Genomic DNA, 19,363 nt, shown 5'->3' on the forward strand with positions numbered 1-19,363 from the left:
TTGTCATAATAAACAAATACAGTACTTATGTACTGTATGTTGAATGTATATATTCTTCCGAGTTTTATTCATTTTTTTTCTTAACGCATCGCCAAAATGTATATGATTGGATGATTGGAATTGAATCGGGAGCAAAAAAAAAGCAATCGGATCGGAAAAGATCGGGATTGGCAGATACTCAAACTAAAACGATCGGGATCGGCTCGGGAACAAAAAAACATGATCGGAACAACCGTAGTTTTGAAAAATAAAAATCCTGTTCAATGGAAAAAAGTTTTTATTTTTTAACCCAGATATCTCAAAGTAACACATTTTAAAGCTGTAATTGCAATACCGTGAAACCGTGATATTTTTGCTTAAGGTTACGGTAATTCATACCGTCAGAACCTTATACCGGCACATGCCTACTCCAACCCCTACTTATTTCTCTTCTCTCTTCTCTTGCCCTACAGCCCGCGCTCAGCCTCGTCTTGTACATCCTGGCAGGAGTTGTCGGCTGTATTACTCACTATCTCCTGCCTCAGCTTCGTAAACAGCTTCCTTGGTTTTGCCTGGCTCACCCTGTGCTCCGATCAAAAGAGTACAGTCAGTTCGAAGTCCGAGGTGAGCGTTTCATTACTCTATCCGCTTGAGCCCCATTCACTGTAAAAAAATAAATAAATAAAAAGAGCTATTATCAGCTTCTCCCTCCGGAGGCATCACTGAGGATTAAATGAAAACCAGCAAGGTCTCAAGTTGAAGTGCTGCTGAGAAATGCATTTAGCCTCCATCATATTCCAGGGATTTTCACAGGGTGCGCCAACGCTAAATTGAGATGATGGGGTTTTCTCCTCTTTAACTTGCTTCACATTTTGAGAAGTTACAGTAAAGCTCACTTAGTTGTATGTCAGTTGTTTTGTCACATATTTCCCACACTGCAGCATGCATTTAGCAAGATGTTTTGGTGTTTTGCTAGATGCTGCTCAGCTGATGTGGTTCGAGAAGTTGTACGCGTGGCTTCAATGTGTAGAGAAGTACTTCATCTACCCGGCGGTCGTGCTCAACTCCCTCACAACGGAAGCACGTGCTGTTGGCCAAAACCATAAAGAGCTGGACATTTAGTAAGTCGGAAAAATAAATATGCTCAATATGGCAGAATATCATTTTAATTGATGGTAGATTTGCTTGTAATGCAAAAGCTATATTTTACTTGTATTATTGGCTCCCAGCGACGGCGATCGACCATTAGATTTTCTCATGTTGAATGTGCCATTTGGGGAATTTTGAACGCATCGTGTTGTCTTGGCATGTTTTCCAGTAGCCGAGCGCTCTTCATCTCGGTGGCTGGCATGAAACTGCTGCGTTCGTCCTTCTGCGCCCCGTCGCAGCAGTACGTCACACTGTGCTTCACCACGCTCTTCTTCCACTTTGACTACCCGCACTTCTCCGAGACTTTCCTGATTGACTACTACTTCATGTCCATTCTTTTCAGCAAGGTCATTACACACATTTCACATGCATTTTAGAACCGAAATTATGATTGAATAACGGCGTATCTTGTTACTTTTTTTCAGATGTGGGATTTGCTGTATAAATTGCGCTTCGTGCTCACTTACATCGCCCCTTGGCAGATCACGTGGGGCTCAGCTTTCCACGCGTTCGCGCAGCCTTTTGCAGTGCCACGTATCCTTAAATTCATGATAAGATGACATACCGCCTCCCTCCCACCTTCCTCCCTCACCCTCTGCTTAGATGACATTAACTCCTGGTTCTCCTCCAACTTCCTCCTACTTAACAGCTCCAAAACAGAAGTCCTCTAGGTTGGTACCACCTCAACACTCTCTAATGTCCATAAGTTCTCTATTACAATCAACAATTTACCGATCTCTCCTTCATCTCAGGTTAAGAGTCTGGGTGTCATCCTCGACAGCACACTTTCCTTCCGGGCACATATCAACAGCATCACCAGATCAGCCTATCTCCACTTTCGCAACATTTCTCGCCTCCTCCCTTCTCTCACCCGCCATACCGCTTCCACCCTGGTCTGTAATCTAATAACCTCCCGGCTCAATTATTGTAACTCACTGCTCTTCGGTCTCCCTAATAAGTCCCTCCAGAAACTGCAGCTCCTCCAGAACTCAGCAGCACGCCTCATCACACGAACCCCCGCAACACACCACATTACCCCCATCCTCCGTCAACTTCACTGGCTTCCCGTCAAACAAAGAATCAATTACAAAATCCTCATCATCACCTTCAAAATACTCCATGCCCTGGCCCCTCACTACCTTTGCGATCTTCTCCCTCTAAACAATCCAACCCGTTCACTTCGCCCTACCACTATTCCCCCCCTCTCCGTCCCCCGTGTCCGCCTCTCCACCTTTGGTTCCAGAGCTTTTAGTCATTGCGCCCCCCAGCTCTGGAACTCCCTACCCCCTGATCTCCGCAACATATCTACTCTATCACTTTTCAAATCTCGACTGAAAACACACCTGTTCACTCTTTCTTACCCACCATAACCCCTAGCTGTCATATTTTTACCTCTTTTTATTGTGCTTTTAATTTTTTAAAATCCTTTTAATACGTTTTTATCGTACTGTAATTCCATGCCTCTTGTGAAGCGTCTTTGTGTGTTTGAAAAGCGCTCTAGAAATAAAATGTATTATTATTATTATTATTATTATTATATCAGCGATTTCATGAGATGCCCTTAACTCCAATTTCTCTGCAGACTCTGCCGTTCTCTTTGTGCAAGCTATCTTTTCAGCCATCTTTTCTACCCCTCTCAATCCAGTCCTTGGCAGCGCTGTGTTTGTTACTTCATACACCAGGCCTGTTAAATTCTGGGAGCGAGACTACAAGTATGTCTTTTTCAAATCTGTAGCTTTAGTTTACTCGCTGTAATTTTCGGACTATAAGGTGCACCTGACCACCAAGTTTGACCTGAAAACGACATTTGTTCATATATATATGCCGCACTGGACTCAAAGTATTATCCGGTAACACTATTTGACAGCGGCATCATAAGACCAGATGAACCACCATGAAACTTCGAACCAATTGGCTGCAAAGCTTCATTGCTTTGACCTGATATGACTAGGACATGTCCCCCAAATGTCCCAATATGACCTTATTTGACCAGCACATGTCTCCGAAATTTCCCCAAATGACCTGATGTGACCAGGGCATGTCCCCCAAATGACCTGATATGACCAGGACATGTCCTCCAAATGTCCCCAAATGACCTGATACGCCCAGTACATGTCACCGAAATGTTCCCAAATGACCTTATATGACCAGGACACGTCTCCCAAATGACCTGATATGCCTAGAATGTGTACCCCAAAAGTCCCCAAATGATCTGATATGACCAGGACATGTTCCCCAAATGTTCCAATATGACCTCATATGACCAGGGCATGTCCCCCAAGTGTCCCCAAATGACTTAATATGACCAGGACATGTCCCCCAAATGACCTGATATGAACAGGACCTGTCCCCCAAATGACATGATATGAACAGGACCTGTCCCCCAAATGTACCCAAATGACCTGATATGACCAGGACATGTCTCCCAAATGACCCGGTATGACCAGGACATGTCTCCCAAATGACCCGGTATGACCAGGACATGTCTCCCAAATGACCCGGTATGACCAGGACATGTCTCCCAAATGACCTGATATGACCAGGGCATGTCCCCAAATGACCTGATATGCCCAGTACATGTCCCCGAAATGTTCCCAAATGACCTTATATGACCAGGACACGTCTCCCAAATGACCTGATATGCCTAGAACGTGTACCCCAAAAGTCCCCAAATGATCTGATATGACCAGGACATGTTCCCCAAGTGTCCCCAAATGACTTAATATGACCAGGACATGTCCCCCAAATGACCTGATATGAACAGGACCTGTCCCCCAAATGTACCCAAATGACCTGAAAGACCAGGACATGTCTCCCAAATGACCCGGTATGACCAGGACATGTCTCCCAAATGTTCCCAGATGACCTTATATGACCAGGACACGTCTTCCAAATGACCTGATATGCCTACAACGTGTACCCCAAAAGTCCCCAAATGATTTGATATGACCAGGGCATGTTCCTCAAATGTTCCAATATGACCTCATATGACCAGGGCATGTCCCCCAAGTGTCCCCAAATCACTTAATATGACCAGGACATGTCCCCCAAATGACCTGATATGAACAGGACCTGTCACCCAAATGTACCCAAATGACCTGATATGAACAGGACCTGTCCCCCAAATGACCCGATATGACCAGGACATGTCCCCCAAATGACCTGATATGAACAGGACCTTTCCCCCAAATGTACCCAAATGACCTGAAAGACCAGGACATGTCTCCCAAATGACCCGGTATGACCAGGACATGTCTCCCAAATGACCTGATATGACCAGGACATGTCCCCGAAATGTTCCCAAATGACCTTATATGAGCAGGACACGTCTCCCAAATGACCTGATATACCTACAACAGGTACCCCAAAAGTCCCCAAATGATCGGATATGACCAGGACATGTTCCCCAAATGTTCCAGTATGACCATCATATGACCAGGGCATGTCCCCCAAGTGTCCCCAAATGACTTAATATGACCAGGACATGTCCCCCGAATGACCTGATATGAACAGGACCTGTCCCCCAAATGTACCCAAATGACCTGATATGAACAGGACCTGTCCCCCAAATGACCCGATATGACCAGGACATGTCCCCCAAGTGTCCCCAAATCACTTAATATGACCAGGACCTGTCCCCCAAATGTACCCAAATGACCTGATATGACCAGGACATGTCTCCCAAATGAACCGGAATGACCAGGACATGTCTCCCAAATGACCTGATATGGCCAGGACATGTCCCCGAAATGTCCCCAAATGACCTGATATGACTAAGACATGTCTCCAAAATGTCCCCAAATGACCTGATATGACTAAGACATGTCTCCAAAATGTCCCCAAATGACCTGATATGACCAGGACATGTCACCGAAATGTCCCCAAATGACCTGATATGACCAGGGCATGTCCCCCAAATGTCCCAATATGACCAGGACATGTCCCCAAATCAACAGTAAGTGACCTGATAATGTCCCCAGACCAACCTCGGCGGGACGAAGATCTGTATTTCCGCACAGAAAAGCCCCATAGTAATTTCTCCAGAACTTGCCATTTCTAGTTGCTTCAAAAAGCTTCATTTGGCCATCACTGCTCCCTTGGGGCAAGACAGTCAACCTATGCTATCACCTACTGTCAACACTGTTGTCGTCCAACATGCCTGCTAGCATGCATTGCAGCGCTACAGATGTAAATTACAATCCAAATTCATCTTCTGTCCTAATTATTTCTTCAAGTACTCATCCAGTTGTTTCATTAATTGCTAGTTATGGTATTTGTTAACACTTTATTTGACAGTGGTGCCATAAGACAATAATAAATATGACATGACACTGCCGTGAGCATTAATGAATACTTATAACAGATGTATTTTAGTGTCATCTGGCAAATTATCTCACTTTTGAATGGATGTAAAAGAGCAAGCGGAACATGAATTGAGTTAGTGACATAATTTGCAGGATGACACTTCATGACATCTGTCATAAGCATTCAGCAATCCCGATGATAGTGTCATGTCATTATTATGATTGTCTTATGACACCACTGTCAAATAAAACGTTACCTATTAACCCAAATAAGCTGCACACGACTATTAGCCGCAGGATTCAAAATGAGGGGGGAAAAGTAGCAGTTTATAGTCTGAAAATTACGGATTACCGTTTTTTTTTTTTTACGTTTTAAAAAAAAAAAAAAATGATGAATGTTTACTAACCAAGTTACAATATCATTGCTAATACGATTATGTGTCTGTAGCACAAAGCGAGTTGACCACTCCAATACCAGACTCGCCACTCAGCTGGACCGTAACCCTGGTAAGGCTGTAACGCTATTCGAAATATCTCTTTATCTTTATGATTTTTTTTTTTTTTTTAACCATGATCACGATAACTGTTGCTATGCTGCCTTGTTTTCTTGCCAGGTGCCGACGACAACAACTTGAACTCCATATTCTACGAGCACCTGACACGTTCACTGCAGCACAGCCTGTGTGGAGATCTGTTGCTCGGCCGGTGGGGCAACTACAACACTGGTGACTGCTTCATCCTGGCCTCCGACTACCTCAACGCGTTGGTGCACATCATCGAGATCGGAAACGGTCTGGTCACCTTCCAGCTGAGAGGGTTGGAGTTCAGAGGTCAGCAACAGTGATCCGTTTGAAGAAGTAGAGTTTAGGACTGTGACAATATATCGAAAAGGAGATATATCACGATACTTTGTAGCCCAAGAGGTTATCGATAGTTGTTTTGCTTAATATCCTAGAATGAATTCCTAATAATTGTTGTATCGAGATCATCGTTATCGTGAGGTACCCAGGGGTTCCAACCCTTAATATAATACCATATTTTTCTGGCTTTAAAGACGATTCAGTTCACGTGTTTTTGCACGATGCATTTTCCATCCTGTCATTTTGCCTGGCAGGCACCTACTGTCAACAGAGGGAGGTGGAAGCCATCACAGAAGGCGTGGAGGAGGACGAGGGCTGCTGCTGTTGTGAACCGGGTCACTTGCCTCACATGTTGTCGTTCAACGCCGCCTTCGGGCAGCGCTGGCTCGCCTGGGAGGTGGCAGCCACCAAGTATGTGCTGGAGGGTTACAGCATCAGTGATAACAACGCCGCCTCAATGCTGCAAGTCTTTGACTTGCGCAAGATTCTCATCACGTATTATGTCAAGGTGAGATTCCTTCTTGTATCTTTGCCTTTCCATATGAACTGAAGTAGAACAAACTTTAACCGTCTGCGGAATTTAAATTGAAATTGCACCAATTGAGATTGTAATTAAATGCTGCATTGCAGCAACAAATTCTGCTATTCCTAGAAGTTAATGTATTGCTATGGCAATTTTTTCTCTTGTTTACTTCCTGTTTTAATTTTTCCACGACTAACAAGGCGCTAAAGCAGTCTGGGCTCGACCCATCGAACCGTCTGTTGGTAGTGGAACTCAATTATACCTCCATTGATTTCAAGACACTTTAATCTGTGAAATAAACTTAACAAATTTCTGTTGGAGCAGTTTCCAAATTTGAGAGAACTAGCTTTCCTTTTCCTTATTCAAGTATATTAATATATGAAATAACTAGAGTATAACCGATAATAACTTTTTAAACAATATCCGGATGTTATCCAGCTCCAAAAATCCAATACCGATATATGCGGTCATGCACTTAACGTTTGCTAATTTATTAGTTTATATTTCATTATTTTTCAATCATTTATTGTTCATTTATTTTTTGCACCATTTATGCAAATGGTCTGCTCACATTAGAGGTTAGATTTTGTGCCCGAACCCGAACCATGTCGGGTCGGGTCGGGCCCACAATTTAAGCATTCACGTTCGGGTCAGGTCGGGTCGGGCCGCCATGCCGGACTAATAAATTATTTTAAAAAAAAAAAAAAAAAAAGAAATGGAGAGCATGCTCTCTGTATTGCGCTTTTGCTTGTGCGTGTGCACGAACGCCGTGGCGCCGGCCGCTTTTTCTTCTTGTCCTCCCACTGCACGGCCGAGGCGCCGCCCTCTCCTGATCCCTCTCCTTGTCAGAGAGGCGCGTCCATGTGAGAACAATATCCCACACACTCAGAAATATGTTTAACAAACTTTCCCAGCGTTATTTCGTTGTGTGAATGCTTTGATAATTCTCAAAAAAATATGTAGATTATTTAAACATTAAGAAAACTTGCGTTTTTTTCTGCCAACTCGTAGAAATGAAAATAAATTGCTGCTGCTGCGTTTTTTCCGCGTCACTCAAAAAAAAAAAAAAATAAATAAATTAAAAAAAAATGGAGAGCATGCTCTCTGTATTGCCCTTTTGCTTGTGCGTGTGCACGAACGCCGTGGCGCCGGCCGCTTTTTCTTCTTGTCCTCCCGCTGCACGGCCGAGGCGCCGCCCTCTCCTGTTCCCTCTCCTTGTCAGAGAGGCGCGTCCATGTGAGAACAATATCCCACACACTCAGAAATATGTTTAACAAACTTTCCCAGCGTTATTTCGTTGTGTGAATGCTTTGATAATTCTAAAAAAAATATGTAGATTATTTAAACATTAAGAAAACTTGCGTTTTTTTCTGCCAACTCGAAGAAATGAAAATAAATTGCTGCTGCTGCGTTTTTTCCGCGTCACTCAAAAAAAAAAAAAAAAAAAAAAAAAATCGGGTTTTTCCGGCTTGGGCCTGCAAATCTAGTTAAGTGATCGAGCTCGGGCCGGGTTGGGCCTCAATACCAGCGGGCCGTGTCGGGTCGGGCTGGATTTTTTAGGCCCGAACTAGGCTCTAGCTCACATAACAAATTATTTAGTTTGGAGACATCTAATGGTCATTAGGCATAACTGCTGTGCTAAGCTGGGACCAGCCCTTGTATAAAGGCGGAAAGCTTCTACATTCACTTTGAAGGCAACATTTATATTGCCCCAAAATCAATCATGAAAAACCGATTTCGGTATTATCCGTTATCATTTCAAAATGCTTTTATCGGTCAATATTATCGGCTACCCGATAGGGCTGGGCGATATGGCCTTAAACATGTATCACGATAAATTGAGCAGATTTATCTCGATAACGATAAATGACGATAAATTCGCCCAAGCGGACTGTTATATAATTTGAAAATCTGAATCAATGCATGAAATACAGATTAACTATTTCTTGTTGATTTATTTACCAACATTCAATTTGATATACTGTATTTAACAATTGTACATGCAGTCTAAACATTAAGTTTATAAAAATGTATTGTAAGCAATAAGAATTCAAGTATGAACATTTATAACAGCGTGTATGACTTGAACAATGTACATTGTCAAAATCAATATGCCTGTGCAAACATGTAATTGTAACACAAATGACTTGCAGCTTGAACAGTACACTTCAAAAAGACAACTTATTGTTAATGGCTGCTGTGACATAATTATTAAATACAAGTGTTTACTTTATGGTTTAAGGGTTTTTCCCCCCAGTGCATTTTTTAATAAATGCACGTACAATAAAAATAGCTGGGGCCATTTCTCGGTCATTATAAATTTCGCCATTGGATTATACTTAATGCTGAATGCTTTACCATCACAAAAGCTATCAGAGGAATCACACACAGACAGATACAAAATAACGCCACATAGTAATTACTAGATGCAGTCCGTGCCCAATCCACTCATTAAGTTCAGCCGTTTAGACAAGGTTAGAGCCGCTATCCGACTCCATAACGTTCATTTGTAGCGTTAGCCGCTAGCTAGCGTTAGCCTGGCTACCAGTAGAAAGCACTGAAAGCACCATCTCCGGAAATCGTGAGAACAAAGGAGGACAGCGGGTGAAAGCCCGTCTGGATGCCACCAAGAGTCTACTAAATGTCGGTTGAAAGTTTGGTGAACCTCCCTTAAGCCACACTCCATCACGTTTTGCTTGTAGCGTTAGCTGCTAGCGTTAGCTTACCGGGCTTTTGTTTGATTGGCTTGCTGATGATCACGTGCCTCCCTACGTAAGCATATTCACTGCTTTCTTAAAGGGGAATGAACATAGACGAACAACACAGAATCAAAGCGGGATGAAAATACTATATTTTCTTGTTTTATTAATTTACCGAATTTACCGACATGGTCAAAATTACGTCGGTCATCGTTAAGAATTTCGGTGACGGTAAATTTTCGGTTTACCGCCCTGCTCTACTACCCGATAATATTTGACAACTCTAGAAATAACATTAAACGTGGGAATATATCCACATGGTGATGTATCGCGATACTTTGTATCCCAGCAGAAGATAATCGATGCACTCCTTCCATGATAATTCATGAGCTGTCAGTGACGGCGATAGACGTCCAATCCCTTTTGACTGTCAATGGCACTGAAGCACAGTATTCACAGCCATTCTTCCTGGTTTTTGGGGGCATGAATAGGTCACTTCATGTTCATATTAGGGAATTTACAGGTCACTGCCTGTTGATTTTGAGTCATTTCCTATTTATTTGGAAGACATTCCCGGGTCACTTCACGTTCAGTAACCTAAAATCAACAGGAATTGATCCGTAAATGCCCCCAAATCAACAAGAAGTAACCAAAAATCAATATATTGCATATTGAAAAATAGTGCTGCAACGATTAATCGATTAACTCGAGTATTCGATTAGAAAAAAAAAATTGAATTAAATTTTGCTGCCTCGAGTATTTGTTTAATTAAAGTGGCGTTGAAATTGTTATGAAAGTATTTGCATTTAGTTTTATTGATTTGGGTGGATACACTACCCTCTAGTCTGTCTCATTTCACATGGCTGAATCCAGCTGCTCCCTGTTAAGACCAACATAAGCTAAGTTTTTGTTTGAGCTAATGTATTTTTAATGCATTCGTAATGGAGTTTAAAGGTATGTTAAGCTGTTTTTGCGGGAATATGTGTTTGAACTATTTGTTAAGAGCATTGTAAAAAAAATTGGCATTTTATAGCATTTAAACTACTTTACTATGTAAGTTAGCCAATTGTTCTTTTGTTGCACATATATCCTTTATTTTTTAATACCGTTTGAGGCTCAGGTCAGGTATTTAAAATTTTTATGTTCCTTAATCGATTACTCGAATATTCGAACTAACTAGTTCATCGATTAATTGACTACTAAAATAATCGATAGCTGCAGGACTATTGTAAAATGATTTCCTGACCCATGTGTTGATAATAGTTGTATCGTGAGATCATCATTATCGTGAGCCTTGTATTGTCGATCGTATTGTGAGTTACTCAGAAGTTCCCATCCCTAACAATAAAGCAGTAGGAAGTAGACACAGACTGATATATCGGCCGGCCGATATTTGGAAATTTGACGTATATCGGTATCGGCCCTTTTTAAATTTTTTTTTTTTTTAATCCGACCGGCTGATATGAAAAAGTCAATAATTTAAAACTAAGGGACCAGGGATCGCTTCATTTTTCAGAGGATCTGAATCTGGTGAAAAGGTTCGGGTTTTTAATTGAAAAAATATATTTGTTTTTTCTGCTTCATGCTCGTACAGCCTCACTCTCCCTCTTGCTGCTTTTCGTGGTCATCAGTGCTCTGAGAGTTTTGCGTGTTAAAGTAAAGCACAGTGGAACAGTAACATGTTTAAAACATTTTTTTGGAACAACTTTTTTTAGAACTTTATTTAATCTTTTATTCAACTTTATAAGAGATGTTTCTTAGTTTAGGAAATTCAGGCACTTCTGGAGCTATTATTTTTTATTTGTGTGATTTAGGCCTGAACGATATTGGAAAAAACTATTGCTGCGATTTTTGGGGGGTTTGCGATATATTGCGATATTATATTGCGATATTAAAAAAATATATATTTTTTTTTAAAGAAATTTTTACTAGATGACTTGAATAGCTGTATGGAAAGACTTTGGAGTACTCATCATGACCACAGTGTACAGTATTCCATCGTTTTTCGCGGTTAATAGGGACCAGAACCCGCCGCGATAAGTGAAAAATCGTGGAGTACGCCCCCCCCTTTTTTGTGTGTGTGTGTGCACAATGTATTTAATCAGATCTAGCACTGGAGATACATATAACACATGTTTTTTTCTCACTTTTTTCCCCCAAAGTATGATTTTAAAAAATGTTTTTTTTTTTTTTTTTTAATATATGCTTTATAAGCACTTCAAATGTAATAATTATGATCAGTTTTAAACATAACTGTCCCACTGCAAAAATGCTTGGCTTTATTAAATGCTTTTGTTTACCTAACATGGCTGTGGCTCTTGGAGTGACATGTAGAAATTACAAGCTCCTCATAATCACTTCTGGCGTTGCTTTTATAACTCTCGAACGTCTCCACATTCTCCCCCCACAGACACACACATTCATTCCAGCCCGCGCTTCTTTGCAGAAACTGTTTAACAAGTTAAACGATGATTGACAGATTGCTGCCCGGCTTCTTTGACCAGATCAGAGCCATCGTTAACTTTAATAAGCAAGTGCCGCAGTGACTTAGAGCTGGGAAAGGGGCTGAGAGAGGCTTTGCGAGCGAATGAAGCAGATCAAAGGTCTGTGGATTGGGGAAAAAAAACAAAAACTATCGCACGTCCTCGCGATGGGACTATCGCGCATGCGCACATCGCGATGGCGATGTTTAAACGATATATCGTTCAGGCTTAGTGTGATTCACTAAACATGTTTTAGGCATTTCAATGAAATTCAGTGTTATGAATATGAGCTCCAAAAATCGATTATCGGCCCCTCTAACTACTAATTATCTGTATCGGTCCTGAAAAACTCATATCGGTCGATCTCTAGTCGGAAGGTTGATGTGTCTGATTAGTTTCTCTGATGTAAGTGTTAATATTCCAAAGTAACTGTGTGGTCAATGTAAAAAAGTTCATTTTTAGAGCAGACCTGATTCGTTCGTCCCTATCAATGGCAAATTTGAGTTGATGCTTCATGATTGTTCACTCCATCAGAGCATCATTTACTACGTGAGCCGATCACCCAAGCTGGAGGAGTGGTTGGCAAACGAGGCCATCCACGAGGCACTGCGACCTTGTCTGGCACCCAACTACGTAGACAGCGATCCCACCTTCAACCTGAACATCGACGAGGACTATGATCACAGAGCCTCAGGCATCACGCCCGCCTCCTTCTGCATGATTTATGTGGACTGGATTCAGTATTGTAACAGCAGGCGTCAAACGGTATTCATCTCTTGTGTTTTAACATTCATAAAGGAAACCTCAGTTTTGGGTCTGGGGATAGTTGGTTTAACTTTGAATTATAATGTGTTGCAGCCTGTGACAAGTGATAGAGATTCTCCTCTAGTCAGTCTGTGTTTTGGTTTGTGTATCCTGGGAAGAAGAGCGCTTGGCACTGCCTCGCACAGCATGTCTGCAAGGTGAGAGCGCCGCCACAGACCGGCCTATACTTGCTTTGATGCCGGGACGATGCGATAGCTCACTGTCCATCCCCCATTGTGTTTTTGACAGCTTGGAGCCGTTCCTCTACGGGCTCCACGCGCTCTTCAAGGGAGACTTTCGCATCACGTCTCCACGAGACGAGTGGGTCTTTGCAGATATGGACCTTTTGAATCGAGTGGTGGCACCTGGAGTGCGGATGTCCCTCAAATTGCATCAGGTAGCACTTTTAATGACACTTGGGAACCATCTTCACTGGAAGAAAACTTTATCTTGATCCGTTTCATGCTCCACACAGGACCACTTCACGTCACCGGATGAGTACGAGGACCCCGCAGTGTTGTATGACGCCATCACGGCCAACGAGGAGAAGATGTTGATATCCCACGAAGGCGACCCAGTTTGGCGGAGCGCCATCCTCGCTAACATGCCCTCGCTGCTGGCGCTGCGTCACATCATGGATGACGGAAGCGACGAATACAAGATCATCATGTTGAATAAGAGGTTCCTCAGCTTCCGAGTCATCAAGGTTGTACAACCAACATTATGGGTGGTTAATTGTAGCAGATTAGTTTTGTTTCTTTGTAGGAAATTCCTTCTAAAAAGTTTTTTTTTAATTCAAATTTTAGTGTGTTTTTGTCGTCAAGCATTACATTTTTATGCCCTTAAAGAGACTATACAATAGTGCTGCAAAGATTAATGTATTAACTCGAGTAATTCGATTAGAAAAAAGATTCAAATTAAATTTTGCTGCATCGAGTATTTGTTTAATTAAAGTTGCATTTCAATAGTTTGTTTTGAAAGTGTTTGCATTTAGTTTTATAGATTTGGGTGGATAAACTGCCCTCTGGTGGCAACAGTGAATATGACACAACTCATTTCACATGGTAGAATTAGAATTCAGCTGCTAACTGTTAAGACCAACGAAAGCTGTTTTTGTTTGAGCTGTTTTTTAATGCATTCATAATTAAGTTTATAGATATATTTAGCCGTTTCACGTGGGAATGTGTTTGAACCATTTAAGAGCATTTTTTTTTTTTTTTTTTTAAAAGCATTTTATTGCTAGCACACTTTTGCTATGCAAGTTAGCCAGTTGTTCTCTTGTTGAAATTGGGTCCTCATTTATTTATTTTTTTTATTCGATTTAAGGCTAAGCTCAGGTATTATATCTTTTTATGTTCCTTATCAGACTACTTGAACAATCGATAGCTGCAGCCCTACTATACAGCATTTTTACAGTTAATATAAAATACTTTTGCACTACCTCTACCAGTGCATATATGAGTACACAGAGCCCTGACATTTTAACTTGGACTGCCCCAAAAGTATTTTTACTCCCTTCAATAGAGTAATTCGGGTCAAACACACGCCTTTGCACATCCACGCTGTTTCACCGAGGCTTCACCTAGTTTCCGCTTGGCAAAAACACTTTTCTAATCCACTTAAGACTTGCTACTAACTGGCAAACGCTCGTTGCTTTATGTCCGTGCTCGTACAAGCATGCTCGCCAGAGGGCAACAGATTTTGATTGAAAATGTCCTGGTATTTCAAAGCATTCATGATGCCATGCACCCTAACAAGGTTCCCAGGGCCTTTGGAAGCGAAACGGCCCCACAGACTCACTGACCCACCCCCATACTTCACAGTTGGTATGAGGTGCTTTTCAGCATGTGCATCTTTCGTGGCATGCTAGACCCACTTAGAGTGTTTGTTGCCAAAAAGCTCAATCTTGGTCTCATCTGACCAAAGCACACGGTCCCCTGGGGCCGTGTGCTATAAAATTAAATTTAATTAAAAATAAAAATGAAAATTATTAGAAGCTAAAAAACACATCTTAACCAGGGGTGCCAATAATTATGGAGGGCACTATATCTTTCATAGTACTTTGTAATATTTTTGCCTCTCCTAACCGAAAATTTCTTAACAAGAGGCAATATTTTCCCACTTAGGCGCGTCATAACTTGAAAATTACATTTGTAGAGATGTTCGTAAGTAGAGGTATCACTGTATTAATAAGATTGATGTCTGATAAACTTTGTGTTCTTTCTGAAGGTGAACAGAGAGTGCGTGCGAGGACTGTGGGCCGGTCAACAGCAGGAGCTGGTCTTTCTGCGCAACCGCAACCCCGAACGCGGCAGCATTCAGAATGCCAAGCAGGCCCTGAGGAATATGATCAACTCGTCGTGCGACCAACCCATCGGTTACCCCATTTACGTGTCTCCCCTAACTACGTCTTACGCCGGCGCACATAGTCAGCTGCGCTCAGTGTGGGGCGGGCCTGTTAGCCCGCACAATATCTACAACTGGCTCATCAATAGCTGGGACAGGTAAAGAAGACGGTTGCAGACGAGGTTAGAGCTGCGAATGTGACAGTGTTTCTTGACAGGATGCAGAAAGGGTGCGGTGCCGGTTGCAATAGCGGAGGAAACATCGAGGACTCGGACTGCGGTGGCGGCGGCTCCGCGTCCATCACGACCAATGTCGCCATTCACACCACCCAAAGCACACCAGCTTCCAGCCTTCCTCAGCCACATATCACCACCATACAACCCTCATTGGGTAAGACACCGTGATATCCAGTATAATGTCGTTAATATGTATGAATTAGGGTTGTGACTAGGGTTGTTCCGATCATGTTTTTTTGCTCCCGATCCGATCCCAATCGTTTTAGTTTGAGTATCTGCCGATCCCGATATTTCCAGATCCGATTGCTTTTTTTTGCTCCCGGTTCAATTCCAATCATTCCCGATAATTTTTCCCGATCATATACATTTTGGCAATGCATTAAGACAAAAAAATGAATAAAACGAATATATACATTCAACATCCAGTAAATAAGTACTGTATTTGTTTATTATGACAATAAATCCTCAAGATGGCATTTACATTATTCTTTCTGTGAGAGGGATCCACGGATAGAAAGATAGAAAGACTTGTGACTTTGTATATTGTGACTAAATATTGCCATCTAGTGTATTTGTTGAGCTTTCAGTAAATGATACTGTAGCCATGCCTAAATGCATGACGGGAAGTAGAACCATGACTGTGCGTAGTGCTACCAATTGATATATCTTCCCTGCGTTGGGAAATAACATAAGGTGTTAAGAAAAAGATCATTTGCTACCATGCTTCCCCACATTGCTTCCCATGATATTTCTAATCGTAGGGAGAGGGATTGCAAGGCTTTAGCCAATTAAAAAAAGGCTCCATAGGCTGCCAAAATTCACTCTACTCATTTTATGCTGCCTTTTATCTCTCTATATAGGTAAAACGGCGCCATTACAGACTGAGCGCGACAATGCGTGAGTAGGTCGTGCAGCGCATGCATTAATTGCGTTAAATATTATAACGTGATACATTTTTTTAAAAATTAATTACCGCCGTAATCGGGATAAATTTGATAACCCTACCTTAAGCCTAAACTAAAGACTCTGGATGAGTGTAACATATTATGTCTAACGTTAAATACAATTAGAAAACGATTTAATTTTAAAAAGTATATATATTTAAAAAAGGCATGGCCGATATTTTTTTGCCGATTCCGATACTTTGAAAATGACCAATCGGGACATCTCTAGTTGTAAGAGAACGCACAAGTCACGGTTCAGTGCGGGTTCGGTACAACAGAAAAAACACCAATGCTTTTTTGTCACAGTATTTGAAGGTTAAAGTTTGTTCTATTGGCTAAAACTAAAAAACAGCTTGTGAAATTGTGTTTGTATTTTTTCTTTAAGATTCTTTATGTGCAAAAATAGACAAAACACCCTTTTTCATAGGGGTCGACTGAGGTAACAGTCAGGTAGAACTCGCCAGCTTTGGTAACTTTTTGATCAAAATTTTTAATTTTGGATTAAACACGGTTAACTGTAAACCAGTGTCAGTAAACAAACACTCCAACATAAGATATATTTTGATGGTGGCAAAAATAAAATGTGCAAACAGTTCCAAAATTGGAAAAGTATCTCTTGATATATGGCGTGGCTCCCGGGGTGTGGCCTCCCCTCTGCCTCGGCTGCCGGCCGCGGGAGTGGGTTGGGGGGTCGGGTCTCCGATCTTGCATCGCCCCGTGGCAGTTCCTGGGCGTTCTCCTGCCTCCGCCTTCCCCTCTCTTCTCTGGCTGGGCATCCGCCCTGCGCTCCGTCGCGGGTCGCTGGCTGGGCGCCGGTGTATCAGCGGGGTGTCGCCTGCACCGGCGGGGGACCCTGCCTTGCCTGGGGCTTGGTGGGCCGCTGGGGGTCCCGTGGCGTGCCGTGCCGGTTGGGGGGCTGTGGCTGTGGCTCGTGGCCCGGGTGGGCGGGCGGGGGTGGGTGTAGGCGTGGGGTTGATGATGCGTCCCCTCCTGCCATCCCTGAAGGCCGGTTGATGGGCGCGCGGGTGGCCCGGGGGACCACCCTGGGTCCCGGGGGGGGGACGGTGGCTCCTTTGCTGGGCGGCGGGAGGAGGGATGGGCTGCGCATGGCCCCCCCACCCCCCCGCCCTCCCTCCCTCCCCGGGCTGGCTGGGTGGGGGCCGTGGCCCTGGGTTGGCGCCCGCGCGGTCTCTCCGCCCGTCTGCATGGCTGTCGCGCGCCCGGTGGGGCTTGCGTGCTGCTGGATGTGGTAGGGCATGCTCGGGTTGGGGGTTCCGGTGCCGGGATTGGCGATGCGGCGGCATAGGGTTGGTCGCCAACGGGCTTACACTCATAAGAGATTCACACGATTACTGGGTTCTAGATCACAGAACTGATTTGTGTACACTCTACCCCTTTCAATCACTTAGCTTATAGTCTTATAGACACCCCCACCCCCATTCTCCTCTTTCACTGGCCAATTGGCCCCCACATGGTGTAAACCGGAAATACATCTCGCTGACGATAGCACCAGCATATTCGTAACTAGTTTAGATGTTCAATGTATTTCTTGTTGTTGTTTGTGTATGTGTTTCTTTTCTTTCTTCTTGTATTTCTTTTCTTCTGTCCCCCCATAATCCCTTCCTGTTCGCTGCTTTGTCATAATAAAAAGGTATTTTGAATGATCACAATGGGAGTATGTCAGACTCTCCATGTGAAACATTAAAACTGTTCAGAATCAGGGCACTTAGACTTCCATTCTCTGTGTCAAACAGCTGAACAGGACAGGTTTTTAATTAAAAAAAAAAAAAAAAAAAAAAAAAAGGAAAAGTATCTCTTGAAATAGTGCAAAAATCACTAGCGCAAAATGAACATTTCCTGCTTGGAAAAAATAAACTTCAAAAAGTGTTTGTAATACTGCATTCACCCCTAACTTTCCTCGTAGTGATAAATAATTTCTTCTTCCTCTTCGTCTGTTAATTTTTCATTTTCCCATAATGTCAGATACTTATACTACCCTCTGGAGTAAAGGAGGACTAAGTCTCTATTATTATTATTTTTTTTTTTTTTTTTCCCCACTATCTGACTGCGTGCAACGAACCGTGATCACGGTACGGGACTGGGAATGTTCCGATCACATATTTTTGCACCCGAGTCACCTAATTTTGAGACTCTGCCGATACAGAGTCCCGATCCAATACTGAAAAAGTTTTGTTAAAAAAAAAACCAACGTTTTTTTAAAAACATGTTACTGTCCCACTTTGCCGCCTTGTGTCGCTAGTGTTTAACAAGCTAAAGGATGCTTGACACATTCGGCGTCTTTGGTAGCGTTACCAAGCTTCTTTGACACGATCAAAGCTTCAGTGCCTGTCAATCATCGTTAACTTTAACAAGCAAACGCCAGTGCACTGCTGACCAAGAAAAGCAGCAGGACGGAGAGTAAGAGGCTATACGAGCACGAAGCAGAAAAACATAAATATATATTTATAATTAAAAACCCGGTCCTCTCCACCGGACTCCGATCCTCTGAAAAATGGTGCTTTCCGCCCGATTTCCTATCACATGATCGAATCGGGACATCCCTATACGGGAACAATACAAATACCATTACACTCTTAGTAAGATGGTTAATTTATTTTATTTTCAAGCATTAACTCATTGGCTGCCATCGACGGTAATAAACGTCCGATCCATTTTGACTGGGAGGGCTGGCAGCGATCGGTCGATCCAAAATCTAAATATTTAACATTTTTTCATACATCGTTAATGTATAAAATAAATATTTCAGGTCCCAAGATAGATCCCTGTGGAACACCCAAAGTAATATTGAAGTTCATTGAAAGTTATGAGACAGAAAATTAACACTCTGCTTCTTCATAAAATGTGATTTGATATCGTCAAAATAGATTGGACCTCTAACGGTGTCAATGGCAGTGAAATGTGATCACTTAGTGCCAGCCTTTACAGTTGAAATGGATTTGATGTCTAGAACTGTCAGTGGCAGTAAATGACTTAAGAGTAGAAATACAGTAGTCGTTGACTGGCATTAATGGTGAT

General features: G+C 42.5%; 1 protein-coding gene across 3 annotated transcripts in view; it reads left to right on the top strand.

The window, feature by feature from the left end:
• LOC130906375 (pecanex-like protein 1) overlaps positions 1–19,363 on the top strand; it is a 56,477-nt gene that overhangs the window by 30,578 nt on the left and 6,536 nt on the right. For all 3 annotated transcript variants that reach the window (XM_057820644.1, XM_057820646.1, XM_057820647.1), the window contains exons 21-34: positions 453–603; positions 956–1,100; positions 1,298–1,475; positions 1,554–1,662; positions 2,711–2,840; positions 5,881–5,939; positions 6,047–6,262; positions 6,547–6,800; positions 12,532–12,762; positions 12,856–12,959; positions 13,051–13,198; positions 13,277–13,507; positions 15,031–15,305; positions 15,365–15,537. In XM_057820644.1, the coding sequence (XP_057676627.1) occupies positions 453–603; positions 956–1,100; positions 1,298–1,475; positions 1,554–1,662; positions 2,711–2,840; positions 5,881–5,939; positions 6,047–6,262; positions 6,547–6,800; positions 12,532–12,762; positions 12,856–12,959; positions 13,051–13,198; positions 13,277–13,507; positions 15,031–15,305; positions 15,365–15,537 (2,404 nt within the window). The remainder of the gene's footprint in view (positions 1–452; positions 604–955; positions 1,101–1,297; positions 1,476–1,553; positions 1,663–2,710; positions 2,841–5,880; positions 5,940–6,046; positions 6,263–6,546; positions 6,801–12,531; positions 12,763–12,855; positions 12,960–13,050; positions 13,199–13,276; positions 13,508–15,030; positions 15,306–15,364; positions 15,538–19,363) is intronic.

The sequence above is a fragment of the Corythoichthys intestinalis genome, chromosome 18 (assembly GCF_030265065.1).
Source record: "Corythoichthys intestinalis isolate RoL2023-P3 chromosome 18, ASM3026506v1, whole genome shotgun sequence".
In the NCBI taxonomy this organism is placed as follows: domain Eukaryota; kingdom Metazoa; phylum Chordata; class Actinopteri; order Syngnathiformes; family Syngnathidae; genus Corythoichthys; species Corythoichthys intestinalis.